The sequence below is a fragment of the Thunnus thynnus genome, chromosome 13 (assembly GCF_963924715.1).
Source record: "Thunnus thynnus chromosome 13, fThuThy2.1, whole genome shotgun sequence".
NCBI classification, from domain to species: domain Eukaryota; kingdom Metazoa; phylum Chordata; class Actinopteri; order Scombriformes; family Scombridae; genus Thunnus; species Thunnus thynnus.
This window is the reverse complement of record NC_089529.1, coordinates 13,575,154-13,588,682: the sequence shown is the minus strand read 5'-3', so window position 1 is coordinate 13,588,682 and position 13,529 is coordinate 13,575,154. Positions and strand designations below refer to the sequence as shown.

Here is a 13,529-nt window from a genome sequence, read left to right as displayed (position 1 = left end):
TTTAACACAGATTCACAGTCAACCAGATCAAGTTTGTTGATGACAGGTTTATTGAAACCATGTTATGTACCATGTTAGAGGTTTCTACATCTGATCATGTAAATCATACTTGAAGCACAATATTTTTTCCAACATCATACCAACATACTTCAGCTTTTCGTCTATCACAAATGAATCCCTCAGTCTACCCAACAAGTTCTTCTGAAGTGTGAGTGATCACACTGGTTTGTTGTATGATCCCTTGTTAATGAAAAGCAGCAAAGCTTAAACACATAAATATTCTGTACAGTAAAAATGTGCTGTAGTTAATGGAAACAACATGGTTGAGACATAGATTAAACAATACTCTGTTGCTCTTTAAAATGTAATAAAGTTTTGCTAGCATCAGGGACGTTACATTGAAGATTGTACTGAAGTAGTTTGGCAAAGAGGAATTAAAGGCTTCTGTGGAGCAACTAAGTCAATCAAAACCAAACTTTGCTTAGATACCAGTCACTTGTTTTTATTAGTGAGCCTCTTACATAATGTATCTACGTCCCTCTTTAGTTCAACATCTGCATATGTAAACAATATCAGACAAGAATGAGTGCATTCGAAAGTAGCTAATTAACAATTAGCATACAAAAAGCTTGTGAAGCAGGTTAGCTTGAGGTAAACTTAAAGAATATTAAAGTGACATAATGTTTGACTAGAAAAGAGTCTGTCTGACGAATGACTCGACATGCACAAGAAAACCACTGAAGGCTCAGTTGCCTTTAAGTCATATGGCCTACATGGACATGTTTACGTGTTGTGATCTCATGTGGAGTAGAAGCAAATTCACTTTTAAATCTCAGGCTGGAGCATTACAGGTCAAATATTCCCAAATAATTCACTTGCAGCTGTAGAGAACTGAACCAAAAGCTTTTCCACAGTTGAAAATGTTGTCATGTATTCACTAAATTCTAGTAAGAAACTGACTCTTACGTCCTGCGTTTAAGACTGCACATGAAGATTGTGCTACATATGAAACGGTTTCCTTCAATATGTGCTTTATGGTTTCTTGTATCAGGTTAACACTCTGACACAATCTGCAGGAGAGGTACTCCGGTGACTCCAGACCAGTTTGTGTTTGTCCTCAACAAGCCTGCAAGCCGCTGTCGGTGTGTAACAAGATAGATGCCACATCGAGATTCATGCAGCCATACGTTGTTGACAGCCGCGGCCATAAAAAAAGCACAATGAACAGTAATCTAAAGTTCATCACCAAGACACAGCGAGGACATACTGCCGATGTTTTAGCGCAAATGACACCACGAGCACGGTCAAGGAAGCGATTACAACACCTAGATGTGTTGAAGTAATGCACAGACATTTTAAAGTACTGCAGCGAGCACGGTTGTGTCCAGTAGCATCTCTGTTCTTCGCTTAGTATAGTAAGTACTCAGTGAATCAAAAGACACATTTATGGTTTCAGTACAAAGTGATCACTCTACCACATGTACAGTAGCAATTGTCATAGAAAGCTAAAACATTATGTAATATTCCTTTTTGAATGATCTCAAGTTTGTTTTTTCCGCCTTTTCCTTCCACCTTTAATTCTAACCTTTGGTTAATCATACTGGCTTGTGTTTCTTCTTTAAATATACTCATGTTCCTGGTTATAGACTCACAAAAACAAAACTAGTTTGGTCAGGCGTACAGAATAACACATTACATACTAGATATGTGTTTTCCTTTTCTGTAAAATAAAATGATCCATCTTTATCTTTATCACACTCTCCTTCCCTTATTATCACTGTTTTCAGGTTAAGTCCTGCAAATCATTTGTGTAACAAAGCGGAAACTGGTCAACATGAAGTCATCTGCTGAGGGCGATGCAGAGAGCTATTAATGAGAATAGAGGTGTTCAGTTGTGCGTAGCATGAGGCACTGGTCTGTGCTTCCCTCTGGACCTCTGCCACTGTCTGTCTCTACTGAGTCTTCCACACATTGTTGAGTAGTTTGACCACCTCCTCATAGATGACGAAGACTATGGCCACGTCCAAGCACACGCGGCCAAGCCTGGGAACTGTCCCTTTGTAGAACCTGTAGGCAGGCAGGATGAGACGAGGTAAGTCTGCAGTAGTGTCAGAAACAGCCACACAGCAAGTGTCAGCGGTGTACGGGGTTTACTCACGCCTGTGGTCCTTCGTGCTTCAAGATCTGGAAGGCACAGTCCACTGTGTTTTTGTAACGGTGAGCCTCCAAACCCTACAAAAAGCAGAGTGTGTGTTTAAGAAATGGCAAACCTAGATGACAGTTATGAAATCATCAGAGGGCGTGTCTCCTACCTGCATCCTGGTCTTCACCACATCCAGAGGTGTATTTCCAAAAACGCTGGCCGCTCCTGCTGTCGCGCCAAACATTGCCGTGACGATCGGGTGCATTTCTTTTCTGGGATCATCACCTTAGGAGGACAAATCAAAAATTTTGGATTCATGTCAAATGCATGACAGAATGGAAGGAAAGAGGAGGAAAATGCATCAATGCTTAGACTCGAAAACAGCTGCAGAAGAAGCGGAAATAAACATGGAAAAAAATGTCCAAAAAAAAAAGGAAGGTGAACTAGATTTTGCTTCAAGGCCTGAAGGGTTTCTTTCTCACCTTTGTACCAGTTGCGCAGCATGTTCATCACATAGAACCTGATGGCCTGATTGGTTCCTTGTTTAAGCACAGTTGCAGTTAGACCTTGATATGTCCCCCTGACACCTAAATGAGTCAGATTATGTGTCATTATAGCGCACAAACCACACACCATTCCCAAAACATTTACATTTTATGCATTAAACTGACATTATTGTTACATCATTGTCTGTGTGTAATAATAAGGTGAGGGGAAGTTGACGTATGCTGCTTTCTCACCCTGTTCTCTGATAATCTCACTGACTCCATGAAAGAAGCCTCTGTAGCGAGGTCTGAGGGAACACTGGTCATGGATCATCTTCACCTGGAAGATAAGGGAGGAACCAATTCATTCAATCACAAATGGAAACATGTGAAAAGAAATGTGTAACAGCATCCAGCTCCACCGACCTTCAGTGTTTCCATGGGGCAGACGACCAGGATGGCCTCTGCTATGCCCGCTCCTAAACCACACAAGAGGCTCCGCGTGTTGTCCAGCCGACCCGTGGCGTCCCGCATGGGGTTGCTGAGCATCTCAAACGTGCCAAATCTATGAGGAACAATGAGAAGAGTAATAAGGGCCGAACCCGAAGCAACAAAGAGAAAACATCTGGAATCTAACAGTAGATGTAAGCACTTTACTGCCCAAATTTTTCATGCTTGAACTACAGTATCCAGAAATGGATACTGTAAAAGTGAGTTCAAGTTTACAATCTTACGATCTGCAAAACAGATCAGCAGGAACCAAAAGGATGAGAGAGGCAAAAGTGTGTTTTTTTTTAATGCCAGCTCCACTCTGTTCTATAAATTCATATCGTTTGTATGTTCATAAAAACTATAGAATGTCATGTGTGCATCTTCACCTCACTGCAGCCTTGGGTATTGATCCATAGAGCAGGGAGCTGAGACCTCGATACAACCCTCTGAGCCCGTGATCCTGCACGGTCAGTTTCACACAGTCACCTGCACAGACACACGCACACAAAGCATCCAGGAGTGAGTAATCTGCCAGTGGATTGGTGCACATACCTGCAGTCAGACAGCTTGTCATACATGCCCCAGTGACCTACCGATCCCTCTGTATCGTGGTGGGTTTGCTCTCTCATCTAGCTGCAGTTGGGTCTTGACATATTCTGTAGGGAAGGTGATACAGATCTCTATTCCTCCCGCAATGCCACCTGAGTGAGGAAGAGGGAAAAAGGACAGATTTGTTGACTCACTGTGCAGAATTGTTCCTGAATGTTCTGAGATCAGGAAGAACTTGCCAGCATTTCCCTTTTCCAACATAAAAGGTCCATAAAGGTGGATTCGCTGCAGAGTGGTGCTGATGCTAGATCATTCCTAGTGTGAATTAATGAAATGCTAATGTGAAGTGATTACACAGCAGCAACGCCTGGATTGAGCTGGAAAGAATGACCGAATTAGCCTCTGTCTAATACGCAGCAGCATATTTTCACCATCTTTATTTTTAAATGAATCCAAATGCATAGAGCGTAAATACAGAAAATGCTAAATAAATGCAACTACATGATGCAACTGCTGTAGCATCACTGCTGGCTGAGTGCGTTTTGACCCAGTTCTGCATGGGCAGCCTCCATAGGCGACAGATTGAGATTAGGATGTGCACAAAGCAATAGGCGGCTATGGGAGGGAAAATCTACTGGATGAGTATCCGCGTTGCGAAATCAACCTGCAAGGATGGCCTTTCCAGGATGCGTGATTTTCCTCCCTCCGATCGCCGCAGCGGCCAGGTTTCTTCTCGCCGCGTACAACCGCTGGTGGGCCGGCAGAGAGCCCAGCCCCGCCGCGACGGCAGCGGCGGCCAGACGCTGCGATGGAGGCTGCGGATGGAGGGCTGAGCTCGGGCATCCTCGCCTGACACCGCCGCTCTCGCACGGCCCTTCACACACCGAAAACGGCTTCAGCAGCGAGGACATGTTGGGCTGGTTACAGTGAAAATCTCTCGCTGTGCTGCTGGTCCAACTATCAGACAATGTCAGCCAACAACAACACAGGCAGAACGGCGCACCAATGTGGAAGCAAAGTCGGGAACATCAATATTCAAATAGCGGTCAGGTGATGGGGCAGGCCATTGGCTCACTGTGCTGCCTAATGCCATTATTCAGTCACGTGAGTTTGTACGACTTTTGGCGACCAATGACAAAGAGGATGCTGTTTTATTGATGTGTCAAGCTAATTTCTAGTCTAACTGTGATAATCCTCAACAGTGACCAACACTATTACTGTAACCAAGGAGTAAGATTTCACTCTCATTTTTTTCTTTAAAATTAACATATTTTCTTTTGTTCATTCAAGGTTTCAACCTATAAAGGGTAAATTAACATTATTACACAGTTTAAGATTCATAGCCAAGTCATACATAATACAAAATAAAATGGGACTCAAGGATATAGATACAATTTAAAAAAAAAAAAAAAAAGCCACAAACAATAAATAAAAATCTATGTAAAGTGACTAAAAAGAGAACTAAAACTAGGCCTATATACTCCAAATATATGCTCAATATAAACAGTGCAATGGTAACACCCAATAACACACTGCACATTAGTTGTGCCAGTCAAAGAGATAATGTCATGTGCTCGTATGGCAGTATGTACAGACCTTCAAGTATGCAGAGGTATGTATTGTCGGTGTGTGTGTACAAGTGTGTAATAATAGAGGGGTACTGAGATTTCGTAATACAGAGAATAATATTAATACTATAGAGACCTAGAATATTGTAATAATAATAAAATAAGGGTAATTTAAAAGGATTAAAACAATACAATAGATTTCACTCCCTCTGTAGTGTCATTAGTTTGGTCTACTGCTGTTGCCTCTTAATCCTTGTTCCCTTAAATAGTGCTCTCCTCATGCCTGAGCACACATACACACACACACACACACACAGCCTCCCCCAATCACCCTCCACAATGAAACTAGGTCAGAGTTTCCACACACACACAACCCCCACCCCCTAGAAAAAAAACATAGATATAGACATGGAGAGACAGTCAGTCAGTGTCACAACTCTGCCACAAACTGGAATGACCAAATGCTGTTGATCTGTTTAATTGGTTTGTAAAACAGATTAATTTCATGCTTCACTCATTTTATTTTAAACACATGCACCTGTGTATTTGTTTAGTGATCATACGAAGGGGTAGATCATGGCAAAGAATTCCAGTTCAGGAGGGAGCTGCAGGTAGGACGATAGTATCTGCTCCAACTGGTCCTCCTGCTCTACGGTGTTGTCATTTACTGAGTAGATTCTCACCTGGAAGACATGATGACCAACGAGAGCATCGTCATGCTGTGTGTATATGCATCTCAGATTCAGGCAGTATTGATCTTTTTCTCACTCTGATATTGTTGAGTAAGCTCCTTTGTGTCAGTCGGATGTGCAGCAGCTTCTCTACAGTGATGACCTCCAAGAAAGCCCAGATTCCCAAATGCTCCAGACGTTCGCACATCTTCACCAGCTCCAGCAGCTCCACATCCAACGGCTCACTGCAATTGCTCAGGTCCAGACTCAGATGCTGCAGACAGACAAGATCAAGGGTTACCCTCATTGTTTTGATGAACTAATTGGATTGAAATCCATTTGTTCCTTCACCACATGACTATGGTTCTTTCCTGCCATGCCCCTTGCTCCAAACATAACTCGTAATTAAATGTAACTACCTCTAAACATCTCAAAATACACATAAAACTCATGTTTATCTATCATCTGTCCTTCTATTAAAGCCCAAATAACTACAGACAAAACTATTTTTGAAGAAAAAAGTGAAAAAGTGAGAAGTTTAATGAAGATACTTCTAACTTTTTATCTCCAGACCTTAGCAAATCACAGAAAAATGGCCTGAATTGATATTTCTCTTGAATTGATTTTTCACATATGGTCTTTTTGGTTTCAGCATCACCCTGTAATGCTGCCTGCTCAGCACCCTGACCTGCAGGCTGCGGCTGTACTGAGGCAGCATGTCACAGAGGACAGGCTTGGCTGTCCAGCCTTCGTCGGGGGAGTAGAAGGCTACCATGGTGTATTCTGTCAGGGGGATCTCAGGCCGCAGTATCCTCGCGAGCCGGTCAGTGTTGATGACTTGGTGCACTGTAATTTTGACTTTCAGGTCGGGGGAGCTCGATGCTAAAGTTGCCCATGAGCCACCACACACCGGCTTGACAGAGGAGATGAAGCAGAGACAGAAATGAAGAAAGGAAGCCTGTGGGGGTTTCATTTTCACCAGTGCATGTGTCCACCTCAAAGCTAACATCTGTGATTTTTCAATGATGGTCTTCAGTGTCGTCACACTTCTGCCATAAGCAGTTAAGCAGTTTTTATTATGGACCATCTGCTACAACAATAACTACTATATCCCACTTGGCGATTCAGCAGGCAGTGTTGTTACACTGTTCAAACCAAGGCCTCTCAATCAATTTGTTCCCCGCTTACCTGTCGATGGGGCTCATTTAAAGTGCAGTGCAGCGAGAACGTTTGCAAGGTGATCCCATCTCTCCTGGGGTTCAGCCTCCCTCCTCGGTGTCTGTGCTGGAGAGCCATAAGCAGCTCGTCTGACAGACAGGAGTAACTGAGGCTCAGGTCAGTGAGGCCTTGCAGGTGGCGCATGATGCAAGGAACGTTGGAGTTTAGGTGGACAGGCACAGCACCAGAGAAGAATCCTTCCAAATTCAAAGAGGAGATGTAACACCGGGTGGGAGGAAAGCGCCTCTGAGAATGTGACAGAGCAGAAAGCAGCTCCAGACCCTACAGGTTAAAGGATTGGGAATCAAAAAACAGATTAAGAAATTTAAAAAAATACAGATATATTTTTTCAGAATACAGGAAGAGAACTGTGGATGACAGTGACATTTTCACAATGGTATCAATTTTGTATGGTGGCCCTGAGGTGCAAAACACAATAACATTGGCAACAAATCTGAAAACGTAACATTTCAAAAACAACATTAACAAATTAGAAAACACAACAACAAAAAAGTAAAACACAACAGCAAAATAGAAAACACAAAAACATTTCACAAAATGTTATAAAATGTTTTTTTCTTGTTTTGTTTTGTTGTTGTGTTTTGCACCTCTGAGCCACTGTACCTTTGTCCTTCCTCTTGTCTAAAAAGACACAACTCAACAAGAATTTTAATTAATTATAGAAAATTATCACTGTGGTGAACCCTGCAATTACATTAATTATAAATGTAGGCAAGCATAAAGCATTACTCAAGAAGAGATGGAAACTACAAATTACTTCCTGATTCAAATCTCTGCGCACATCAGAGAGCATTCAAAAAATTGTTCAAAATGGTGTGATGCTCTAACACTGTTTGACTGACTGACTGTTTGTAGTTCAGCCTACAGTCTCCAATCTGTTGCTGATTCAAACCATTCTGTCAAGGTCGTTACAAATCTTGGCCATGTAAAGCATTGTTTATAAGGATGAAAGCTCAAGAACCATCAATATGCTGCAGAGATATTGCATCTGGATATTGTGTGTGGATTTTGTGATCTTTCAGAGGTGAGTTGGTCAGAGAGGACCTCCACTACAAAAAGCTACAAGCTACTGATTCGGTCAGTGACACTGAGGATTCAGGACACTCAGTTCATTCAAATACTGGACACCTAACTCTCAGCTGATGAGATCTGACCACCGTCACATTGAATTAAAGCACCCAAGCAGTGTCATATCTGCTGAGAGATTATCTTCTATTCACCTGATGCATGGAGTTTCGCATCCAGTTCAGACTAATGGTGGTGAGCTTTGAGGCTTTTCGGAGGAAGTGAATCAGGCAGTTTACCAAAGAGTTCCTGAGCCCTAAAGTCCAGGCAGTCCGATCCAACTCCAACTTTATGAGGGTGAGGGATTTTAGTGGGGCCTTCACCCTGTTGAGGCAAAATAATGGGGGATTAATTGAGCTACTGAACTGTTTCATGGTTAAATAACATCATAGGATAATGTGATAAAAAAAAAAAAGGTTTGGTTTAGACATGCCTTCAGGAGATGCACTCTTTTACCTGGTAAGCTCAGAAAACAGCCCGCTGATGGTTTGCTCCAGTCGCTGGGCGATCAAGGACCTGCGTGGAGGACACACAGACACCTCCAGCCTCTCTAGATAGACTCCCAGGGAGCGGGCATAGCCCACAGAAGAGCAATATTCAGACTGCCTGAATTTGGACAAGCGACCACTGAACTGGAAGAGGCGAAAGCGCCAGAGAGAGGGAGAGCGCATGACTTTGTGCCAGTGATGACAGACTACGTCCGCACTCATACGATCACCGTCAGGAAGGAAACTGAACACATGACGCAAGCACACATCAGGAAGTATCCCCCAGCAGCTTGTCTTCTTCATTGAGCTACCCTCACCACCTTCTTCACTGAGATCTGAGTCATCTTCTCCTGTCTCTCCCTCACTGTCCTCATCCTCGTCACTAAAATTTTCCTCCCATGTGTTGTCATCTCGCAGTGTATTATCCTCATCCATCTTTGTTTGGATAATCCGAGTGCCACAGAATTTACCTGAAGAGAATATGGCAAAGTGTTGGATTTAAAGAGGGATTTATATTGATTGCTGCACCTTGTATTATCTCAGTGGATGTCAGTAAAAGCAGTTTTCTGGAGGCTAATCCTACATGTAGATTTAGAGAAAAAAAGTCACAAAAGTCTGGAAAATGTCAAAGAATTACCCAAAAAGAGATCGGAAACAGAGAGATTACCTGCAGCTACAAGCAGTCCAACAGTTAAAGCAGTCCACTGAGGAAGAACATAACACAGCATTCAATGTTCTTCTGTTGTGACATCACAAGGACTCAGTTCTCAGTAGTAGTACAATTCAATTCTAAATATTTATTGTTCCTCAAGGGGCAATTCAATGCATTCCCAAAATCATTGGTACCATTTCTAGTAAGGCAATCATTATAAAGGGTTTATAATTTGTAACTAATGTAATTAATGCTTTACAGATCAGTTATAAACCATCAATAAAAACAACTTTGGGTTGCCAGGATGTGAAGAATTCGTTTGAATGGTTACACCATTTGACCACTTCTTCCTTCAAAAGAGCTGTAGAAGATGTGCACCACAATCCATTCATAAACTTAACACTTATCACTGCAGACTTGATTATTAAAACCTTTTACTGTATTAATGACTTCTTAATGTTTATAAATGCACACTTGATAGATTTATTATTGGATTACTAGCACTAAAAGCACTTTTTTTTTTTTTTTTACAAGAATAACACTTACCAAATCTGGAAACCCTGCATTTGTTTTATATAATGCCTCATAATCCTATTTCTATAAAACGTTAGTAAATTACTTAACAAAGCCATTATGTTAATAAAACCCTTATAAATATCAAACAGTCTAAAATACAAATGTGAGAGTGTATAGATTAAAAGAAATATAAAAGGTTGAAAGGAACAATAGCACTGGTGGAAGAAGTATTCAGATCCTTTACTTAAGTAAAAGCACCAATACAGCAATGTAAAAATAATTTTAAAACGTACGTACATACAAACGTACATTGCACTAAAAGTAGTGGTTTGGTTCCTCTGACTCCTACCTATATTATTATATATAACATCATTAGATTATTAATACTGAAGCATCAGTGTGTAAACTGTTGCTACTGTTGTAGCTTCTGGAGGTGGAGCTAGTTTGAATTACTTTATATATAGTTAGCTAGTTTAGTCCAGTGGTTCCCAACCTAGGGGTCGGGCCCCTCCAAAGGGTCACCAGATAAATCAGAGATGATTAATGGGAAAGGAAAGAAGAAAAAACAAAGTTCTGACACAGATTTTTTTCATTTTTTGGTGAAATATTGGATCCTTTGAACATTTAGTGAAATGAAACCATATGAGACATTTAGAGGTAAAAAATCTCACTGCTTCTTGTAAGACGTCAAAAGCCAAAAAGCTTGGAAACCACTGGTTTCAAATTTAACAATGTGTTGTATTTTAAAAGCTTGTGATATTATCCAAAAAATCTTCATCTGAAAAGTCACTAAAGCTGTTAAATAAATGTAGTGGAGCAGAAAGTACAATGTTTCCCTCTGAAATGTAGTGGAGTGGAAGTATAAAGTAGCATCAAATGGAAATACTCAAGTAAAGTACAAGTATCTAAAAAAATTGTACCTAAGTACAGTACTTGAGTAAATGTACTTCGTTACTTTCCACCACTGCACAATGGTTATTGGCAGTGCTTAATTCATGGCTGGCCAACAGTGTCCAACATCACGGAGGTACATGATGTCAAAACAAGCAAATGCATTTATTAATCAATACACAGAGTGAACCAGTGACCAGCTGTTTTCCCCCAGACTTGCCTGAACCCAAGCAGAGTTTTTTCTCTGTGGATAATAATAGTGTTTACATTTTCCTCTCTTCACTCTCTGCACAGGAAGGCCTCCATGCTGCAGCTCCTATTGAGAGAAAGAGTATTTAATGTAATATATGAGAAGTCAGACTGGTTTTCTACACATGCAGTTTATTTGTATTAACACATCATTAAAAACATCACAGGAATTAAACATAACATAAATTATATAAGGAATAGACATGGCTAAGCTTATGTGTTAACAGACAGATATGTATTATCAGAAACAGATATTAGGCCACGCTAATAACTTTTAGGTGCGGGAAGTATTTCCTGAGAGCATTAATATAGAGAGAAGACATCTTTTTTTTTTAAGTACAAGCAGCATTTTTCTCTGATGAGGATTCAGTTCATTTCTTTGAGTTCTTCAGCCCTTCAAACAGTAGACACTTTGCCTGCGCAGAGAGAAAGCCAACAGTCAGAGGCTCACTAGTAAATACAGTGACATAAACTGGTATCTTGAGTGGAAAGCATGTGTTTGTGTCTATATTTGCATCTCTATCTGTTTACAAGTTCCTTTGCCAACCTCGTGCCAGCGGAGTGTGTCAGCGGGCAGCCCCAGATGGCAGTGAGGGCAGGTGTGTGTTTGATCGGGTGCTTCCAGATTTCTTTGCCCCCAGCAGGGCCCCTCACTGCCCCACAGAGGGCGACATGTGGAGTGGGAGGACCACGCAACGCCAAAATGAGGTCGAGGGTCTGTCTGGTAGCTCACTTTCTGGCCAGTAGAGGGCAGTGGTGACAAAGGATCTGAGTCTTCCTGCAACACAGCAACAATGAAGTGTTGTGTTACCATAAAATAAAGATAGAAATTAAAATAGAACTGCATAAGATATTTGACGGCTCATTTTTGAGTTTTGATCTTGAATCTTGACCAGCAAACTGACAGACTCTAGTGACGACATCATCTGAAGACAAATCCTGGAGCTGCTCTGAAGACAATGAATGAATGAAAAATGCTGATTTTACTGAGATATACTCAGTGTGAGCACTTTCTAACTCATGCCCTACATTCAGACACAAATATATTGGAGGGAAATGTGTCAATCACAATTCGATGAAGAGACTCACTCATAATATCAATTACACTGATAATTCAGTCTCAATGGACAAAAAGTGCGTTCATGACTTGATACTGCGAGTTCCAGCTTAGAGAATTATTTTTCTCTTTTTGTAGTTATTGATTTTTTTAAAATTATTAGAGCAGCACAATGAATAGTTGTTCTAATGAGACAATGCAGAAGAAAAGATTATCATACTGAAATTTCATCTGGTCCTGTGAAGTCTTCTTTTTTTCAGAGCTTTAAAAAATTAAACTGCTTTGTCACAAATATTTTTGTGCACCTTTGCAGCACTACAAGATTTGTGAAAAGATAGCATCTCTAAAATATGTATCATTTATCCCATACCAATGTTCAGTATATGCACGTCATGTTGTACACTTTGGTATTTTTTACTGTCAGTTGTAATCTCATCACTGGGGCTTTACTCTGTTTTTCTTCAGCACATTTTATAAACCATTAACTGACACACGCCTTGCAAAACTTGTACAAGTAACAACCCTATTTTTTATAATGATTACTATGAATAAAAGAATTACTATTAGAAATGACTGCAGATGTTAGTAAAATGAAGAAAATTAGTTGAGACAGCTGTTCAGAGCGACAGCTTTTTCATTTCTCAGTGTAAACATCTAACCTGCAGCATCTCAGTGACATAATCTGTTTTAGTTAGAAATGTTACAACCTGTTCAGGAGTTTGCGGATGATACTCTGGATCAAGAGACCTCAGGCAATACCAGCAGGGTTCAGATGGGCGATCTGTGAAAACACAAACACAGAAGCAACATTAACGGAAACACACATTTACAGGTTTACAGCCTCATTTAACAGCATGTGTATGTGTGTGTGTGTGTGTGTGTGTGTGTGTTTGTGTGATGACCTACTGTGTATGTTGGAGGGATGAGGTGACACTGAAGGGGGGGTCAGCTCTTCCTCTGTTGGCTGGGGGCACAACGGGAGGCAGTCAGCGTCATCCTGTATGTTTGTGGTTATGAGAGTCTCTGTGTCACCGATCCATAGCTCCTCCCCAGCCTTCATCAATCACACCAACCAAGGGACACAGCAGCAAAATCTTGAACAAAAGTCAACTATATATATATATACACTATCAGCTATATGTATATATATATATATAATATAACTATTTTCTTTTTATATTAAATTAACTCTGATGGATGTAGGTTTACGGTATATATTCTAAAATCTGATGTAGTGTTGATTTTTCCTGTCCATTCTGACCTGACTGGCCTCTACCTCTCCATCACAAGCTCCACTGTCAGCCTGCTCAACCTCCTCTGGTTCCTGGAGGTTTTGGGGCTCCTCACTGCAGTTCTGAGTCAATGTGTCAACCTGGGTAGAAGTCGTCCCACTGAGGTTTGAGAGAAAAGCAGCAGAATTAAAAAACATGCCCTCTTAACCGCCTGACTAGAAGGTTATCAGCA

The 13,529-nt window shown here is 41.0% G+C and overlaps 2 protein-coding genes across 2 annotated transcripts; both read right to left on the bottom strand.

Moving 5' to 3' along the window:
- Window positions 1–29: 29 nt before the first annotated feature.
- On the bottom strand, window positions 30–4,685 carry slc25a1a (solute carrier family 25 member 1a). Its single transcript, XM_067608133.1, has 9 exons — window positions 4,334–4,685; window positions 3,714–3,821; window positions 3,507–3,606; window positions 3,055–3,193; window positions 2,884–2,968; window positions 2,626–2,730; window positions 2,313–2,428; window positions 2,159–2,232; window positions 30–2,067 (listed from the first exon to the last, which is right to left on the bottom strand). Exons 1-9 carry the CDS (start codon window positions 4,578–4,580, stop codon window positions 1,953–1,955), a joined length of 1,089 nt encoding a protein of 362 aa, XP_067464234.1. The 5' UTR covers window positions 4,581–4,685; the 3' UTR covers window positions 30–1,952.
- Window positions 4,686–4,810: 125 nt separating this feature from the next.
- LOC137195619 (F-box only protein 39-like) lies at window positions 4,811–8,883 on the bottom strand. The gene is made up of 6 exons (XM_067608132.1): window positions 8,669–8,883; window positions 8,368–8,536; window positions 7,097–7,408; window positions 6,597–6,821; window positions 6,006–6,182; window positions 4,811–5,920 (listed from the first exon to the last, which is right to left on the bottom strand). Exons 1-6 carry the CDS (start codon window positions 8,881–8,883, stop codon window positions 5,795–5,797), a joined length of 1,224 nt encoding a protein of 407 aa, XP_067464233.1. The 3' UTR covers window positions 4,811–5,794.
- Between the last annotated feature and the right edge of the window lie 4,646 nt (window positions 8,884–13,529).